Here is a 20,453-nt window from a genome sequence, read left to right as displayed (position 1 = left end):
ATATAACCTGGGAAACAGCTCACCTGAACAAAGATGGGGAAGATGAGGATCTTAGGAGCCACGTTGATGTATCCGTAGTTGCCATGTGGAGTGTGTGAGCGGACAATGGTGCAGTTCTGGTAATTGGAAAAGTTGGCACTCTGCTGTTGGTAGTTGGGTACAGCTGCATGAGTGGAGGTGGACGGCGTCTTTGTTGTCTTGGAGTTGTGAGACCGGCGTAGGAAGCCAGTGCGGCTGGAGAGTCCCAGTCCCCCTCCCCCTCCCCCTCCTCCTCCTCCTCCTCCTCCTCCTCCACCACTCATACCTCCAGAAAAAGTACCCCCACCACCTGCATGGGGCTGCGATCCAGAGGCCTGCTGTGTGGGATATAACCTGGCAGCTGTGAAAGAAAAAGATGGCACAGCAGGTGAGTGCAAAGACAGAGATCACATCAAAGTTCTGGAGCTGCTTGTCGCGCTTTTTTCGCTTTTTTTCTAACCGTTAGATGAGAAGATAAGATACCACTCAAATGTCTGTATTGCAGTTGGAAGATGGAGTCAGATCATTTCAACTTAGTTTTAAAGTGTAAGAGCGGCTGCAGCTGCTTCACTGCTAAGTGTTGCTATAAAAATGTGTTTTCAGTCACCAGAGTAGGATTCTTTGTTCATTTTTTGTTTGCCTTATAGTCCTGGACAACACAGAAAATACATATTTGATCTTTTAAGCCGTTATATCAGCCAGGTTCCCGGAAAAAAAAGACATCAACCAATTAGCATAAAACTGCTGATAGTTGAGTGCTCCAACAAAGCAGTAAAAGGTTTGTAGTAAAGTCATTAAGGATAACAGGGTTAACTAAGCAGTATGTGTTTAGCATTTGTTGTATTTCTACGGTCTGTTTAATGTGAGACTCTTCAAGGGTGCCAAATGTTAAGTAAATGTAATCATATTCATTTCAATAACAAAAACCTGGAGCACATAAACTAAATCTGTCCGCCAAAATATAGACCACAGTTCCCTTGTGGCCTTTCTCTAAACATGAGAAACCTTACCTAATGTTCCCTGGTTGTCTTGGTAAACAGGCCTCAACATCTGAAAGCAGAATAATGACAATAGTATTAAATAAAACATTGAAAATTGTTGAAAATCCAAACTAACCAACAATGGCATATGATACAGTATTTCATTGTTGAATTGCTACATTGAGAATGACTTCATGTGATATCTGGACACGAAGACATACTGTACATGCTACATTATAAGAAAGTCTTTTTTGTGTTGTTATGAAACACGTTTGTGTTTAGGGCTCAAAGCAAGGCATTAATATGTGGAGATAATATGTGGAGTACATGAGACAAATTATAATCAACTGAGAGAGTAACGATAGATTGTGTGTCGGTCTGATGTGTCACCACCATGACCCATGAGCCATGTGATGGCCACCACTGCATCTTATCCAGTCCCTCTGTTGTTTGACATATTATTGGCTGTTTGAAGGAGAATGTGTTATCAACATGTCGGCGCGTACCGCTCGTCTTTTTCCAAAAGCTTACCAGACGACTCTACACTCTTTGACTTTAGGTTTTGATTTCTCTAAATCTCCGTCTTCTATCAATCAATCTTATTTTCAGGCTGTCATAGTGTCTTTTGCAATGCACAACAGTAACTGATTCACAGATGAAGACGGACACTACATGAGGCACACGTACACAATACACACAGCTCCAAGTTAAAGACTTACCGACACAGAGAAAGACAATTTAACACGAACAATTTTACTTTCCTATAATTTCTACATATAAAAGAACAGTAATTTAGTTGGTGAGAAATGTTTTGGAGGCAACTATTTAGACACAGTGGGCTGAATCTAGAGGACAACTCTCAACATAGTTTGTTAGCCTGAAATGGTTAATGGGTTAGTATCATGTTGTTACTAGTTTTGTTAGCTGAGGAATTCAGTTCAGTCTTTTTGATTTAATGAGTTTGCTTTATTTAGTTTTCATGATCAAAGCTTTTAACCATTTACATGACTTCACTGGATGGAAAAGTACATGCAGTATAAAATGCCACATACGTACTTTGCGTGTACGTGCATGTTTTACTGAAACTGCATATTGTGAAACGGACCGCAAATACATTTTCATCAAGTGTTTGTTGAGCTTTCTTTTTCTTAAATTTCAGAGCAATTTGTTATAAAAAAAAAAAAGTGTATAATGCACGGCACATGGATGATTTATCTATTCTGTCTGATATCTGGAGGATAGATTATGTCAGATACAAATGCATTGTTTTCCTAATATGAACCTAATACCTACTTTGTTGGTAGAATTAAATGAAAAAGATATTGCCAAAGCTTCACATAGTACAGGCATACAATATATTATTAACAGCTACATATTATAGGGTATGTTATTGTCTGCTCTGCTTTTCAGTCTATTGCCTCCTCTACATCACATGACCTGTGTGAAACGCATGCAGTCTGTTGGGAGCATGTGTTAAAGCACACGTCAGTGAGACGGCAGTAACCCAACTGGCCCAGACATACTGTATGCAGTCCTTTTATCTATCAGCACCAGGGATGAAAGGTAAGGAGACATATCTAGGATGAGCCACCATATGACCGTGGTGAGGATGGGGAGGACGAAGAAGATGATGAAGATGCAGTCCACCACCAGCCTGCGGTACCTGGCTTCCAGGGTTGATGGGGGACAGGATGATGTAGTTTTCCCCGTTGGACGCCTTCACCCTGGTACCCTTCAGGGTGGCAGTGTGAGGGTGGAGGAGGTGTCGCGGTTCCCCATCCAGCTCCTCGGCCGACCCTCCCTGGGCCCCCCACCCCATGGTCCCTGAGCCTACGCCACTGCTATTTCCAGCTTCGGAGCCGTTGACCAGCAGCCTGCGGGTGGCGGTGGCACGGTGGTGGGCTGGGAGAGGCGGCACAGCTGGGGGGGTTTTGCTGGTCCCAACATCTGGAGCACGCCGGCGAGTGGGGGGTGAGGGGGCATCATAGTTTGAGGCGGACTGCTTGTAGGAGGGCCGATGGATGAGGCCCTCGAAATGGGGTTTAGCTGAAGGGCCTGTGCGCCACACCACCAGGATGATTTCATTTGCACTGTTTCTACAACGAGAAAGACAAATAAAGAGTGTTTAGGTATATTGTATATGTATTTTGTGAATCTTAAAATATGTCAATCAGCTATGTACTGTATCTGTAAATAACTTATGTAATGTCAAATGAAAAACAGAATATTTTCCAGATAATTGAATTATTGTATAAGACTATGATATAGGAATGTAATAAAATCTAAATAACTGAGCAAAATCTATGTAAATCTATTATGCTATTTAAAAATACATGAGTCATAAAAGTATGTATGGGAAAACTCAAGAAGGAAAGAAAGGGATATCAAACACTAACAACACTACAATATAACAAAGATGATGTTATTGACTCCTGATAAATCACGGACGTCACAGCATCCGATTGGACAGGAAGTCACTCACTGCCTGCCGCCAATAAGAATTCAGGTACAACCTTTGAAATGAACACTCTGTCCACACTGCGCCTCTTGTTCAGGCATTCATACACATCCGAAGGGCTCAGATGGATCTGGAGGTCAATCATGATCCCAAACTCCTAAAACACATCCTCCCCTCAGAAAACCAAGAGAAGTCACTGGTCCTCTTGGCTGAATAAGCCGGTGAAAACAGTATAACAGCCCATCATCCTCTGGCATGTTGGACTCATTACCTGATAGCATGGGCTAAGTCCATACATTTCCACTGCTCCACTGGCTGACCATTCAGCTGCAGGAGAGTGTCCAGCTGCTGCAGACCTGCCTGATCCGCTGGACCCCCTGAAGAGACACAGAGAGATCTTTACACACTTTCCAATGCCATTCCTACGATCCAGGGCGACAGCTCCTTTATGTATTAAGCTTCTTCCTTCAGTGTTGTCGTGACAGAAGGGAAAGCTCCTGTGCAGGTCAAACAATACATTAGTTATCTGATGTTATGGTTCTCTGTTGTTTTGGCATTTCCTTCCATCTTTAGTTGTAATCAGCTCAAGAGTCAGCGTCTTCTTGGCCGCGGGGCGGACGCCTGCTCACAAAGGCGGCTCGACTCCAAGTCGTCCATTCGACAGACAGCCTCCCTGTTATGTCCTGCTGACTGAGACGATGCTAATGGTAACTCTCAAAGCTGCGGACAGTGAAATATCAGAATGAATCGGCCAAAGGTGACGTGAAACGTTCATGAGATGCCAAATTCAGGTCAATCGATGTGAAACGAAAGCAACCGTCACAGTAATATAAGCCACTCCCATATTGCTGACATAGTGTAGTGCCTTTAATTGAGAATACAAGGGGGGAGGGGAATCAATAATTTCTGATTAAAAATGCAGTCCAGCCACCGGCTTTGACACCATATAATGTTCATGTCATAAATATTATTCAAACTAAAAATCGACTACTGTTGGCAGTCCTGAGAGTAAAAATGAAAATCATCACAAAATCACATTTCAATCCACTTTGGTAAAGAAACTTTAAACACTTCCAAATTGCAATGAGAAAAGCAGAGTAAAAAAAAAGAAAATAAAGATGTTCCCGCAGCAGTTTTGGCCCAAAGGCAGAGCAGAGCCGTGAAGACATTTTAAACAACCACTTCTCTTTGGAAAGTTGAGTTTCATTCACACTGACACATGAACGCAGAACGTACCTGGATCAACAGCCTGCACCCTCACAGGGGAATCCGAGCAGATGGTGAAACCATATCCATCCTTTCCTCGAAGGATGTTCACCTGCAGAACACACACACACACACGTTCATTTTGTGATAGGAGGCTGGGACCTGTGTGTCGCTCCCCCACGACCCGAGGAACCAAAAGCAGCATGCTGGCAAAAGACTCAACTTCCTTCCTACAGGACGATAAAGTAGATTTGTATTCTGCTTCTACTTCCTATTAAAACCAGCTTGACAGCAGTTTCACTGTGTACCCAATTAGCTGGCTTAGTGGGAAAAACAACTCCACGAAATGGAGGAAAGATGTTCTTTGTCCCGGAGTTGGGTAAATTACTGAAATAGGGAAAGAACATTGCCCACTTTGTCGAAGTAGAAGTACAGTTGGTGCACACAAAAACACTGAGCATGCTGTGAAAACAAACACAAAGTCTCTCTAGCATAGAAAACATACATTTATAACCATTAAGAACATTTATTTTTGTCATGGGCACAATTATCATTATGTGTGCAACGATTCGTTCTGCATCTGCTTCTCTTGCAACTGATACGAACTGAAAAGATCTAAACTGTCATTCAACTCTCACCAAAGTTAGGTAGTTAATTTACAAAACTTGAAACAGTACAAATACATACAGAAAGTTACCGTGTATTCTGAAATTATTATTCCAGTCAGACCATTGTTTATATATAAGTCAACAGCTTTACATAGTAGAGTAAGGATCGTAAAGCAATATCTCTGACCAAAAAGCTCAGTCAGCACACACACACAGACAATACTGCCGCTCCCATTGTCTCTCTTTCTCTTTGACCCCGCCAAACATTCAGGACACTACCTATGACCGAAAGTCTGAGCCAAAGTCAATAAAGTTCCATCCAAAACATCTCACTTTCCATCTCATCTGCTGACAACCAGGGGCCCAGAACACACACACACTCACACACACGCACACACACATGCGCACACAGCAACCGCCAACGCAATTTCTCTTTATTTCTGATGCAAAGGAACACATATTAGTAGTTACATTACAGTCTACCCGTAAGCGAGATGCAGCTACTTGCCGAAATTTGGTGATTATTCATATTCAGGTGCCTGAAGGTTGTGATGACCCTAAACTGTCGGGTACGATTGTGGATTGTTATAGTCCGATGATTTTATGCGCGCTGTATCACACAGTTTGGGACCACAATGGCTTGACCGCATTTTCGTCCCCTTCGCTACTCCATTTCTCTCTGGTTCAGTCGAAAGAACACTCCAAAGGACTCAGTTGAACGTGTTATTGTTAAAATAAAGTAGCACTGTCATCTGTTTCCTTGACGTCTCTGAAACGTGATCGATACGCTAAGATTGATGCCCTGTGCTGTGCGTTTATTTTTCTACAAAGACGGACAGAAATAACCTAATCGCCCTCGAGCCCAGCTGTGTGACAAAAATATGGAAAGGAAAGAAGGAAATCTACAGAAACCGAGTGGAGGTGAAGACAGAGGAAAAGATGATAAACGGGGAGAGAACAGATAAAAGATACGACACATTGGTACAAGAGACCTGAGATGGAGCGGATGATGAAGACCAATAGAAGACCAGATGGGATGAAGAACAACTATTTGACTGGAATTACAAAAGACAAACAACAAACAGTCTGAGGACATTTTGAAAGATGAACTCGGAATCTAATATGGGGGAGAAAAATCTAAATGAACAGAAGTGAGAGAGAATGGGTTTACCCCCCCTTTATCGCTTCATCTATCTATTCCTGTGTCTTTATTAAAAGCGGTTTCAGACATTGTGTCTTTTAAGGGACACAATTCATCCGAACTCTGGAGCCTTTTTAATTACATTTGTAAGAATAGTTGAGTCCGACCACTTGGACTCCCGTGGTCTGCCTGGGAGACGCTTCTCCACTTCTAAATGGAATAGAAAAGAATAATGAGTGAAATCAGCATGAATGTTCCTTAATGGGAGTTTTTATTTCTCAGGGCATCAATCCCAAAATGTATTACTGAAAATGAATGATGATAAATGAATGGGAGAAGTTCCCCGCATGCATTAAATATTTAACTTGTATGAGAAGTTTATTAATGAATTAATAATTCAATCAAAGGGATTGTGTAAGAACTGACGAGACTAAAATGTGAGATTTGAACTTTCTTGTAATGAGCGTAGCCAAACGAGAAAGGTCTTGTCGCCCACGAGTGTAAAGTATGCGAGACGTCTTTTTATATCGACGCCCCGGTGCTCGGCCATCCTGTCAGACATGTCTGCGTGAAGCTGGAGCACGAATCCTGCCAGTTTGTGTTGATGGTCGATGGCATGCCGCGTCTGCTTTCCCACAATGCAGCAGAGCATTAACTGCATCAGATCAATGAAAACTAGCACCCGCCCACACATGATATACATATGTGGTGAGGCGATGTCATCGGGGTGATTATATTCAAAGGCAAAGCACAAAGCCCACACCGATATGACTCAGGGGAAAGTCCAGCCTCCATTGTTTTAGTGTCTTCAACACACACACACATGTACTGGAGTTTTTTTTTTAAATATTCTGTTTTTATCATGTGCACAAAGTGGCTTACGTGAGGACGGGGGCATCAGTTCATATCAAAGCAAATATGTCTCTCCTCTCATGCTGCCATCCTTCTCTCACTTTGTGGACAATGAATAATGTAGAGGACACAAAGCTCTCAAGAAACCACATCCCTTACAGACGAGTCTTCCTCTCTGCATGCTTTGCACACGCAATGAAAAGTTTTTGTATTACAGAAATTACAGCAAAATATCAGGATTTTATACAAAGATATAATACATCCTCATTTGTTGTGCAATTTTGACAGCTGACTACAGTTTCGCACCTTTATTAATTATGGAATTCAATTCATCTTTTGCTAATTAATTTTGAAAGCACTGATTGGAGATAACTGCCGAACCTTTCTCCATCCTCCCAGTCTCTCACTCTACGATCACAGGCCGATAAGATACACCAGATGCCCCCCCTCTCTTCGCCCCTCGCCTCGCTCTGGAACACAGACACACCTGAGGAAGCCTACATCCGATGCAGAGGTGGCACAGCCCGTGGATGGTGTGCGTCACACCTCCCTCCCGTCCCCCTCCTCCGGTGTTCAGGTCCGCAGCCAGCACGCACACACTGCGACGGTGACCCTCCACCTGGCTGGCCCTCCTGCAGCCCGAGTATCTCCACAGCCTCCTCTGCGCGGCCGAGTGCGTGCTCCTGGGGCTGTGCTCCGTCGGCTGGGTGGACTTGAGTGTGTTGTGAATCATCTCCACGGCGACGGCCGACCAAAGCGCGGACGGCGTGGCTTTCGTCTCGCGGTATTCGGAGTTCGGGGTTGCCAGGTGAGAGTCCAGTTGAGTTGCGAGTCGAGATAATGATAGCGCGTCTCACCTTGCTGGGAGAACAAAGCGTTGTCCTGGGAGACTTGGCACCCAAACTGGCCCCTTGCAGAAAATGAGTGGGGATTTAATTCTCCTTGGTAAAAGTCCTCTCTGCAAACTTGCCGTCACTCTGCGCCTGACCTCCAGCGACACCGTCATCCAGTCAAGGCTCCTTCGTAACGACTCCGGTCATCAACGCACATTCCTGTAGGCGAGTTTCTTACGAGTCTGTCGTTCCATCCACAACTTCACGTCTTCCACTTGGCAATTTTAAAACTTCAGTTCAATCCATCCTTCTTCCTCTCGTGTCCTTCCACTTTTCTCCGCTCCCTTCTCTCCCCTTCTACCTCGGCTATCCCCGAACACACCGTCCGGCCTCGGGCTCTGTGGCGTGAGCGACCCCTGAGATCGGCTGTGTGAGAGTGTGCGGCGGCGGCGTCATGTAGACTGAAACTGGCGCTGGCTCGGCCTGCTCAGGCCACACTGTAGCTCCTGGCAGGGGCGCTCATGGGAACTCTTCAACAGCAGAAGAATAGGAGGAAGTGCCTCCCACCGCCCCCCGCCCCCCCGCCCCTTCCCCTCCTCCTCACACATACACACACATGCTCATGCACTTACGCATACCTCGCCACCCCACAGCCAGGACAGCTTTGTGTGTCTGTCCCCGATAAGGCCTGTTTGCTTCCTGAGTCCACACTACGAAGCTGTGAGAGGTGCTACAGCTCTCAGTCTTTTGCAAATATGCACTACAGTGACTAATGCAGGTGGCACAAGGGAGACGGGGAGGAAAGGCAGCAGTTTTATGGGAGCGGTTGGGCCCGTCGACGTCTGCAAATATAAACCAGCGGACTTCAACTCTTGTCCATATTTGCACTGTATACGGAAATTTTGCTTAATTGCTTACGACTTTTGGGTCGAACAATTTTTAATGACCACATTTCCCAACAAAAGAGAATGACAGCGGCATTGTTTGAACTCACACACACACACAGCTCAGTCAGCCTTCACTCATCAGAATCGTTCCACCTTAGCTCCCACACTACCCAATCTCTGTCCAGACATTATGCTTGTTTGTTATGTTTTCAACGTCCATATTTCCTCTGCTTTTCCTCTCAGCTGCTCCCCCTCACCCCCAACCACACAGAACGGAAATTCGCAGGTCTGCGACCTCTGACAATCTCCCCTACTCGTCCAGTAATCCAAACATTACTTTTATTTTTGTTTTCAATATCCATATGCCTGGGAAAGAGGTGGTAATCAGCTAAAAAAATAACAACAAACACCTCAGCAGAAGTGAAAGAAAAAGCCTGTTAATTTACGGCTAAAACAGTAGCCAGTCTAACCCCTAGCAACCCCATTAATTCCCGGCTTGCCTCTTTTTCTTTTTAGCAGTTGGATGTCTGGCTCATGGAATGAAGCATGGACAGAGGAGTGGCGGAGAATGAGAGAGGGGTGAAAGAGGAGCAATTCTGCACAGTTCTAATAAAGTGGCAAAAAAGGGGCCGTTGTCTTAAGATCCCTTCATGCCAGTAGTAATGGCAGCTTTTCCCTGTTTGCCTTTTCAAAAGGGCGAGGGTTACCCATCAAGCACACAAAAAACACTTTCTCTCTCTTTCATGCTGCGCTGTTCACCTCTAAATCGGCAGAAGGACGGATTAGAGGGCGAGGAGAAAGAGAGAGAAGAAAGCATGTCTTAGGGAGAGGAGTGAAAGAAGCTTGTCTCGGAGCCAGACGAGGCCAATCTGGTGTTTAGCAGTGTGGGATCTCTCTCTCTCTCTCTCTGTTTCTCTCACTCTGCCCCTCTCTCTCTTTATGACCTGAATAGACAGCTATCAAAGGAGAAGGCGTCTTCCAAACCAGTGAATGCACAAGTTCAGCGTCAGCGCTCAGGTTGTACTTAAAATCCCAAAAGTGGAAGCTCAGCATATGGATTCATACTGCGGTTACACATTTGAAGGTGACAATGTGTGTAATATGAGAAGACTACACACCTAAAAGAAGAGCCCCACGTCTCCAACCTTTGACTAATTAAGATAGGCTTCACACAGTTTAGCACTTCATAAATCTATGAGTCAAATAAATTCAGTTTTCAAATGCACAATTCAGTGCACTTCAAAGTACTTTACGGGGCAATGAAGAAAGTAGAAATATAGGCAGTGAAACAGTTGTTAATGGACAATGCTAACCTGCTCATAAGACGATGCACTAAGATGTACTAAGAATGTTCATTATCGTATTTTAACCCTTGTGTTGCCTTCGGGTCAATTTGACCCGATTCAATGTTTCACCCTCCTGTCGCCTTCGGGTCAATATGACCCGATTCAATGTTTAACCCTCCTGTTACCTTTATATTTACTAACATATTTTACCCTTGAGGTCAATATGACCCCAGCTATTAAAATCTCCAGAAAATTATTAGAATTAATATTGTTTTCCAAGTTTAAGTGTGAGGTACTTTATGTTTGTTTGTTGACTCCCGAAAGAACACCGACATTAAACATTGAATCGGGTCAAATTGACCCGAAGGCGACAGGAGGGTTAAATATTGAATCGGGTCAAAATGACCCGAAGGCAACACAAGGGTTAACATAACATAATTCCCATTTAGCACTGAACACAAAGTACAGCTGAGGCTGAGGGAAATGTCTTATTTGTCATGTTTGTAATACTATGTATGTTTCATTGTCAACCTCATGATGGTGCAAGAGGAAAAGTAAGAGTTTCATTAAAGTCACTCTTTCAGCCTGGACCTTGGGGTGGATGACTCAACCCTTGCTATCCATACCGCCATGCTGCGATCAATATTCAACCCGAGTAGGACAAAGGTATTTATAAAGCCTCTCATTCCCCCATTCACACACACACCAATATCACACCAACGGCAGAGCAGCTGCAATGTAAGGCACCCGATGGCTCATCTGGAGCCCTTTGGTGTTGAGGGTCTTGCTCAAGAACATGACACATGAACAGGAAGTGTGGGGGATCAAACCGCCCTCAGGTTAATGGATGACTCACTCACCCACCCACCTGAGCCAGAGGAGTTATTACAAAATGGTAAACAGTGTACAACTACAGCTATGTGCATCCCATCGAGTGCCTGTGGCTTGGGTCTCAGAGCAGCTGGGCCTCAATACGCCTGACGCGCTGCATCTAGCAGAGAACAATATGAGAGCAGCCAGGGTCAAAAATACTCACATAGAAATACATTCTGGCAAGTAAAACCATTCTATATCTAATCTGAGACGCCGGCCAAAAAGATCTAACCTCTTTTCATCTCACCTTTCCTTCCCATCAGACCCATTTTCACAGAGACGATTTTGGAGCTAATGCTATCTGACAAGCAAAGTGATGCAGGGTTACATTGTCTGGGGTGCAACTATTGTTAATATTCATGAAGTCTCTGCTCCCTGTGACATGAGCAGGCTTTTTTTTTTTTTTCCTGTTAACATAATTGGTAAATGCTTACATGGCAAAGAGGGAGATGGATTCTTGTTTTGCTGCATGTCGAGTCTTGAATTTTAGTTAGAAAGCGAGAAGACTCATTTTCTCATACACACGCCTACAAAATTGTCATAATGCTTTCTAACAAGTACTATTCAGGTCTTAAAGAGAGAGAGGCAGAGTGAGAGAGAGAGAGATTCCACACTGCTAAACACCAGGTTGGCCTCGTCTGGCTCCCATAAAATATGATGTGTTATTTTAGCAGTACCATTTTTATACTGAATTAAAAGTCAACACTGATATTGTATGTTCATACAGAATCAATGTTGACTATTTAATTTAGGATTAAAATGTGTACTGCAAAAATAACACATAATATGTTCTCATGCGTTAAGAAACTTGATTCTTAACGCACACTTGACTGTTAGAAAGTAAATGTGAAACTTTTTCGAAATATCCCACTGATTGAAATCCCTCCTCTGACTGTGACTGGTATTTATCCCAAATGCCACCACTTCCTGTCTTCATAACTTTAAAAGCAAACCACGGAAACACTCGATATTTTGTAATGTATTGAAAAGACGTCAGGCTTACATTGAGTCAGAAGAAGCTACATAACAGAATTTGAATGGTGTGGCTCTCCTGAATGCATAATTTCTCCCAAACATGTCGAAATTATCTAAATACATAATGGCAATTACACTAAGGTTGTAGAAGTGCAGACAGAGGATAGGAAAATGTTTCCTGAAATAGCCTTGTGGTTTTCTGAGGGACATTCCATTGTGGATATCAAGTATTATCTTCAAGAACATCTGAAGTGTCCTCAAGCTTCAATGAGCTCCGTGCAAATCGTGGAAATGTTTAAAGTGTACGGCCATCATCAAACACGGATCAATATTTGAATAGGTAAAGAGTGGGCTGTTAATGATACCACAGAGCTCTTTGTGTAGTGAGGGTGATGGTCATGGAGTGACAGAGGGGAGAAAGAGAGGCAACAGAGAGGCGGAAGAGGCCAAAACAGTGAAGGAGGAAATGCACTGCGGTCTGCTAGGGAGCAAGGCCAAGGAACAGAAAACGAGGACAGAGAAGAACAGAAAGTCTAAAAGGTTTTCCATTCTCCCCTAATTTAGTTTCCCCCCCACCCCTCAACTCTCCCCTGAGACTGACCCACACAAACCACACAATCATCTGTTACTCTGATTCACCCGGAGATAAAGAGGAAGAGAGAGAACTAGAACGAGAGGGGAGGGAGGGAGAGGAGAGGAAGGAGAGAGGAAAGGAGCATTCACAAATACGGATGTAAAACTTTTCCATCTCAATGCTGCGCCACATCATTACTGCCCCCTTCACCTTCCACATGTCTTCATAGGCTGCTGCATAATATTAATAATAATAATAATAATAATAATAATAATAATAATCATTTATTTGCATGAGTGTTGTTCTCATAGCGATGTTGAAATGTGTGTGTGTTCTTGAACTTCTATCTCGGTGGGGACAAAATGAGGATTTTTGTTTATTTGTTATGCTTTTTTTTCTCAAATTGCTGAATTTCAGCTTTGTTGTTAAAAGAGCTGAACTGCTCAATAGGACATTGAATATGTGTTGGGAGGTCAACCAGATCCATCCATCCAGGATTCCCCCTCACCCGCAACGTTCTCTAGCTCATTCGGGGGGGGGGGGGTCAACCAGAACACATCCCCAAACTAATAAAACTGGTGGTGACGGTCCTCATGCTCACAAAAAGATTTTAAATACCTGTATTTGTGTGTTTGTGTGTGTGTGTATGTGTGTGTGTGTGTGTGTGTGTGTGTGCATGTCCACACAGTTCAAATCCTTATTTTCCTTTCAAAAGCAATATCAAAATCTTTTATTGGCATGCTGATCACACCATCAGGCGCTTTTTAAAATTAAATTCTGGAAAAGCATCACAAGAAATTATTTACCAGCCATGTACGATTTGATGGCTACAAACTAAATAAAATTGTCAAATACTTTCCCTCTTTACTGTTCCACCAAATATAAGATTTCACTATGACTACAAGAGTTCTCTAAGTTCTCTATTCTCTATAAAGCACTTGATTACGGCGATGGGGAAATGTCTGGTCTTGATTTAATATAGAAACAATTCTCACACTCTCCCGAACATGATTTCTAAGTATTTCTTGTCCGCCACCGGCGTATTTGGAGCAGACTGAGGCATTTCTCTTGTGGCAGACGGCCGTGCCTTGTGCGGTTGTGGTTTCCTCTCTCTCTCTGTGCTTATGGTCTGTCACTATGTTTTATTGGGAGACTGCTTATGCTGAAACGCTGTGCTGTCTTCTGACACTATGGAGGAAAATAAGCCACATAAGCCACACATGTGCTGGAGTGAAAGCTGACCTTGCTTTCAAGTGCTTGTGTACAGTCTTCTTTCCACACACTGCTCAGTACACTGCAGCCCCTCCACCTAATCATCTATAGCAAGTACCTGGCGTTACAGACAAGTGATGCATCTGACAGTCACAGAAAAAAAGTTTCTTTATGCCTCATGTTCACCAAGGGTTTGCCCCTATCTAGATACAGCTACTGCCACACATGCACCATAACATGTAAAAGTGAATTTACTAAATATTATTTATGTTGGCTTCTTGTGGGCAAAGGAGCCAGAGTCCATTTTCAATGAAAATTACTTGGGGAAATTTGCCAATTCTCTGTGTGACATCAACCACTTTGTGGTGGTGATACTTTGCATTTAGATAGTATTTAAACCTTGATTTCTTCAGGTCATCAAAGGAAATCCTAATTGTAATCCAGTGGCTAAAGTATAACTTGCACTCTGTACTTAACTGAAAACATTAGTTTTTATATGATAAATAGCTATCTCGCCGACAAAACTATGTTAGCAAATGCACTGTTCCCTGATGGAACAAGCCTTGTGCATGTAATGTAGGATGCAGCCTGGCTGTTAAAATTAATTGTTCTGATTTATTCTCCCCAAACAAATTCTAATGAAGCTGGCTCGATAAGGCATGAGCCGTCCGAGAGAAGCTCAACAGCAGATAGTGCAAAGAAGCTGCTTGCAAAACCATGTTGATTAGCCAAATATATAAAATATAACAAATATAATTCATCATTACAAACTGTACTTTAATATAGTTGACTTTGACGTCTTTTAAATAAGTTTCTACTCCCATTGTTGTCATTATTAGCTACTAATCAAATGCTCACTTTAATAATCACTGACACTGCTAAAGGTGTCGTGAGTCATGCTCCTGTGTCTCTGCAACAGTTTAAGAGGTCTTCTTCTTTCATTTGTAATGAATTCATGGCTACCACACAGTCAACAATACGTAAAATGTGAAAATGGACTTTTCCTGTCATGACAAATATTCTGCTCCACATGCAAGTGAACAAATATCATCTTTCAAGAAACGGCATCCTGCTCCATTCACTGCTCAAAAAAACAGACACATGATTCAATTAGTTGCTATGGATGCTGGGAATGTGTAACATGGAATTCATGCAGTAAATATCTTACTGAAGGCATGTTTATGCATGATGAGTTAGTTGGACATGGTGCAATGTCATGGGTCAAGTACTTAGTATCCATCTAACACAGGCCTATCCATTCGTTGTGCACGCACATGCAAACGCATTCAATAAAAACACGCAAACTACCAACAATCAAAGCAATGAATAAGTTATGCACCTGGATAAAGACAAAATCCATCAACAAAAAAAATCAAGAATATACATTAAAAAAAATTATTTACTTTATGTACTCACATCCACATACTTCAATAAACTCCCATACTATGTATGGAGCATAAAGAACCAATTATATAAGCGTTTCAAGCTTTACATGCACACACAGAAGGTAAAGCCAGGTTAGATTGATACTTACTGTTAAGCATTGCATATTCTCGGGGCGATTGGTCTCGGGGGCAGCACCATGGTTTGACAGCACAGCCTCTGAAATGTAGACAAAGGAATCACGGGCTGAAACAGTGCCTTTGGAGCACATTTCTCTCTGTGCCAACGCAAAACAGCTTTCTGGATGCACAAAAATAAAGTCCTCAAATAGTTCTGAGAGTCCATAAAAGTGACTCGGAAAGATAACAACGAGCAATTAGGGCAACATTTGTCCGGAGCAGCATTCGCTGGGCTGGAATTCAAACTTCAGAGCGCACATAAAGGGCAAAAACAACGTCCAGCCGAGTCGAGGAAAATCCCATAAGATGCGAGGATCCAACAAGCTGCCCAAGAGAGGAGTGGAAGTGAGAACAAGTGAGAGGGAGGGAAGGAGGGAGGGGTGAAGAAGAGAAAAGGAACTCCTCTCTTACTCTATTATCCGTCCGTCACACAGGGCTCCTGGGAGGGTGCCATGGTTACAGGGACTCACGCCTCAGTGTCCTTTTAACTATTGCTCATAAAGGCAGCATTCAGCTGTGAGCCACAATGCAGATCTCCCTCTCTCTCTCTCTTTCTACTTTTCCTTCTGTTGACATAGTTCACTTAATATGTCAATATTTCCTTCTCATTTCCTTCTCTGTCTCGCAGACTTCACAAACAGCAACGCCACTGTCCCCCCTCCAACCACTACCTCCTTCTCCTCGGTGTGTCTGTCCTTCCCTCTCTTTTCTATACTTGTCCATCACGCATACCTCCGTCACAATAGGAGAGAGATTGTCCGAACCCTGACTGTGAAATGTTATTTAACAAACTCTGCCAACCAAGTCAAAACCGCCCCAGCATGAGTCAAAGAGAGTAAGTGGATAAGTACCCTTCCCGGTAACCTCACAAAAAAGCAATGATCACATTCTATACGCACACATATTTTGAAATGCCTACTAAACTAGTTTTAAAGTAATATATCTTAACACAACATTACAGTGCGATCATGCCAGTACTGCTGACTGAGTAGAAGTTATGATACGGCGTTGAGGAGGTGTGGTTACGTTGCTATCGAGCCAAAGAGTCAGCACAGGGAGGTCGAGGGTGGTTGGGTGCGTCAACAAAATGTAAGACGATGCCACGGGAGACTGGTGTTCATTTCCCCTGTTTCTTATATCCACGATGACAAAGAAGCACTAATCTAAACAAAGTCAAGTTTGTATTTATTTTTTCACCCAATCAAATTCAGTGTCAGATCATAACTGATTATTTTTTCTCCAAAAAGTTATGTTACATTTCGGGTACAAAAGTCTGAATTTTAAATACAACATTTCAAAGCTAAAAGATAAACTCCTCACCTCAGATTTAAAGTGAGCACAAACAAACATTCCCTCTCCTTTGGTCACAAAGAAACGAAACAATTTAACAAAAAAAACCAATATTTCAGTCAAATTCTTCCTTTATTGTGCGTTTTGTGTATTATTGGTAGGTGTTAGTTAAGGGAGGTAAAAAGAGTCTGCAGCCATAACTGTACAAAAGCGATATTTTAGATGCACCGATTAATTCAGAATATATCATCATATATGTATTATGAGAATGGAAAAAAATATTTCATTGTTTTAATATCACGGTTATCACCAAAACTAGTATGCACAGATAAAGTAAGTAAGTAAACATTATTTATATAAGGTCAAACATCCAACAATAAGCAAAACACATTTTTAGAGGAGGATACGTATTGAAATGTATCCAGTCCGTAGAAAAATGAAAATCGAGCATCCCGTAACATTTTAGTCACAGTTGCTGCCATCCTCTGTAACCCTAAGCAGTAGTCTAACCCCCGAGTAAAGGAACCAATCCCATAGTTGTAGTTACCATGGTTTACCAAAAAAAAGGGATTTTGTCATTTGTGGATCTGAAACCTCCAGGGGTCGAGCAACAGAGAGGGTCTAACCTGGCTGGCATCAAGCCCAGGAGAGGACTCTTTTGTGTGGGGAAGACATCAGTAACTCTGGGCATAAAAGGGGAGAGACGCGGAGCAGCTGGCAACGAGAAACATCCAGCATGACTGACATAAAGATGGGGGAAAGAAAGAGGGACAATAAGGGAGGGAAACAGCGGACAGTGGGAAAAGTATACACAAGTTCAGGGACCGAGAACTAAAGGAATGAGTAAGAAACTGAGGAGATAACAAAAAAAAGACAATGAAACTAGACGGTAAAAAACAAGAAGGGGTAGAACATGAAGATGTACAAAAGACAAGAGTAAAGGATAGAAATAAAAATACTTGATAATCTTCGGCAGTTGAGTCAGCCATCTGCCAGAACATGAAAAGCCCTTGACTCTGGCCGAGTCCCTCATTGCAGCACTCGCTCACTTGACACCCAGTCCTTCCTTTCACCTCCTGTCGCCCACAAACAAATACACACTTAATGGAGAGGGTGGGAAAGCCAAGATGGGAGGAGATTGCCTCCATTTTACCGTTTGGGCCTCTTTAGATCACATCAGCTTCCTCAATTTAGGATTTTAATTGGTGGGAGAAGAAACTAACAAGTTATATAAGAAAACTATTGCAAAAGAATGTACACGTATAGTAAAAGCTATACTAAATGTAAATAATTACTTAAACTTTTATCAATAAAAATTATCTACAGTAAATCAAATTTATTTCAACCATGAAATATCAAGCAGACTGAAATATTGTATTATGTATATTATATATTGAAATAATATTTTATATATATATATATATATATATACACGATTTTATAATAATAATAAAAAAACATGCAACAAAAACATAATACATCTTACTTTAAATTAAAATAAAGATACATTACATCACATGTGATTTCATATTATGATGATACACCTGAATAAATATGTATGTAGTAAACTAAATAAAAATTAAATTTTAGATATGCTGTGCGAGTGACCATGACTATGTTTGTATATTTTCTGAGCAGTTCTGGACTGGTTTAGACTGGACTGGAAAACATCAACTCAGTCCTCATGCCAGAGAAACAACACAAACATGTAAGCCTGTATATTTTTCAAAATCACATTTGATTACTATCTAAAAATTCACATTGACTGTTTCTTGCTAAATACCCAACAAGTCAACAACAAAAAAGAAGGATAAAAAGAGAAAGGTGCATTTACATTGTGTGCCTCACTATTGAGACCAGTACAAACTGAGTATATTTACTGCTTAATAAAACACCTGGAAAGTAGCTTATTATTATTATTTTGAATTGTGCCTTTTAACCTAAACATCTTCACTGCCTTTGTTGTCATATTTATGTTTATCTTGGCGTCTTACTACCCCAAACTGACAATCACTAGGATTGGCAAGCTGTAAATGGACAATGCACAACCCAATTGGAGGAATTGCATTTATTTACTTCTTTTTTTTCTGCCAGAATGTACTATGTTACAGTACAATATATACTCGCAGTAACTGAAACATTATGAAACCTTTGTATTGTTATGTGTAGGCACTGGCACTTGGTTGCGGTTCGTATCCTGGTCTTGTTGTCTGGATGCAAACCTCCAGCTCTGTACCATCTTTCTAGAGGTAACTGGGTACCAGTGTGTTAGTGGTAAGGTGTCTCAGCCCAACACACTCAGCTTTCCTGGTGGCTGCTTTTTTTTATCTTATCGAAACTCAAACCATTTACACACTTAAAAAATATAGTTGGAGCTTCAAACATCAGATGGTATAGCGTGTGTATGTGTACATAACAGGTTTTGAAGGATGTTTGCAATTCTAGGGTTATAAAAACACAAGTGGCCCCCAGAGAATGTATCCTGCTGAAAATACTCAATCCTATTTTCTTACTGAAATTCTGGATAGCCGGACAGTCGTGATTGACACGTTTAATTTCCTGTTTGTCTCGAAGAAGACAGACGAGCTAGAAAGGATTATGTCTGCCGCCTGTTGACTTAGTGTTGCATGACTGTCCCTGAGATAGATAAAAGATTGGAAGAGAACAAGCATATAAACACTCTGATATAATTTCATATCCAGCCTGAAAAGTACCTCCAAATTCATCAAAGCATCAGCCACCACCAGTTCATCATCATTTGATTAGAAGCAGAACTCGTTGCAACACGATGCCTTCCTTCGGGTGGAGCTTTGGGTATGTTGTGAGAAATCACCAACAAGATCATCAACATTACTATCAAGCATACACTAGAGTTGTACAAACAGAGCGAGAGCTAATGCATGTTTGGGGTGGTAGTTACATTTGTGAGTGTAAAAACAATCGACGTGGGTCTGTCATCCTCTGTGGACATTAACCTTAAATTTACTTTCAATGCCGGAGCACAATGCAACTGTAGAGAAAAGACGAAAACCAACCTTTACGGGAAAATAAATGAGCCATTGTATTTAAAAATATAAATGAGTGTATTTAGAGCAATTTATGAATTACATGTATTATTTATACGTTTACAAAATATTAACAACATGACGATAGTAACATTCCCTAAAGTATGAGAACATAAGGTTCAACATATCTCACAGTACTCTTGTTCTTGGCGTGAGAAGGATCGGTCACACAGAGCCGCCATCATGAGTTGTGGCACACGATAAGAATATATCTGCAGAACGGAGACTCTTGAAGTGGCATAATGGGAACAAGGTCGTTTTCCAGAGTGTGCCCCTTGTTGGCGGTCACACACACCCTCCAGTCATGACCACTTTGTTCCGCCGACATTCTGCAGGCTCAATATGTCTGCCCATCAAGGAAATGTAGTCCAATTTACTTTGTGTCCGTGACGACTTAAAGCCGTCTCGGCGCATTGCCTCTGTCCCTAACATGTTGGAAGTGTCCACCCACCGCAGATTAAAGACTATGCAGCGATTCAGTGTGTGATGCAAAGAGATTGGGTTGAACAAGTTGTTCTCTTCTGCTTAGTTCCCCCCCCCTTCCCCCCCCCCACCCACCCAGCCCTCACAACCCCATTCAGCCCTCTCGTGGTAAACATGTGCCTGTCCACGCTCTTTTTCACATCATTCCTA

General features: G+C 42.2%; 1 protein-coding gene and 1 long non-coding RNA gene across 8 annotated transcripts in view; one reads left to right on the top strand and one right to left on the bottom strand.

Moving 5' to 3' along the window:
* The window catches only part of rgs3a (regulator of G protein signaling 3a), a 108,319-nt gene that overhangs the window by 78,418 nt on the left and 9,448 nt on the right, over nucleotides 1–20,453 (bottom strand). For 6 of the 7 annotated variants that reach the window (XR_008833926.1, XM_056432882.1, XM_056432885.1 and 3 more), the window contains exons 1-6: nucleotides 7,751–8,608; nucleotides 4,693–4,774; nucleotides 3,728–3,833; nucleotides 2,662–3,094; nucleotides 1,029–1,068; nucleotides 24–379 (exon numbers count right to left, since the gene is read on the bottom strand). Coding sequence is in view for 6 of the 7 variants with exons in the window: in XM_056432882.1 (XP_056288857.1) it covers nucleotides 24–379; nucleotides 1,029–1,068; nucleotides 2,662–3,094; nucleotides 3,728–3,833; nucleotides 4,693–4,774; nucleotides 7,751–7,996 (1,263 nt within the window). In the remaining variant the exon portion in view is untranslated. Of the gene's footprint in view, nucleotides 1–23; nucleotides 380–1,028; nucleotides 1,069–2,661; nucleotides 3,095–3,727; nucleotides 3,834–4,692; nucleotides 4,775–7,750; nucleotides 8,609–15,437; nucleotides 15,506–20,453 lie in introns of those variants that run through there. The other variant, XM_056432883.1, reaches the window with a different exon arrangement.
* On the top strand, nucleotides 10,851–18,990 carry LOC130205482 (uncharacterized). Its single transcript, XR_008833927.1, has 3 exons — nucleotides 10,851–10,935; nucleotides 18,394–18,463; nucleotides 18,925–18,990. It is a non-coding gene; the product is annotated as an uncharacterized LOC130205482 (long non-coding RNA).

Source organism: Pseudoliparis swirei, chromosome 15 (assembly GCF_029220125.1).
Source record: "Pseudoliparis swirei isolate HS2019 ecotype Mariana Trench chromosome 15, NWPU_hadal_v1, whole genome shotgun sequence".
Classification (NCBI taxonomy): Eukaryota; Metazoa; Chordata; class Actinopteri; order Perciformes; family Liparidae; genus Pseudoliparis; species Pseudoliparis swirei.
The sequence above is the reverse complement of the archived record's forward strand: the minus strand, read 5'-3'. Positions and strand labels throughout refer to the sequence as shown.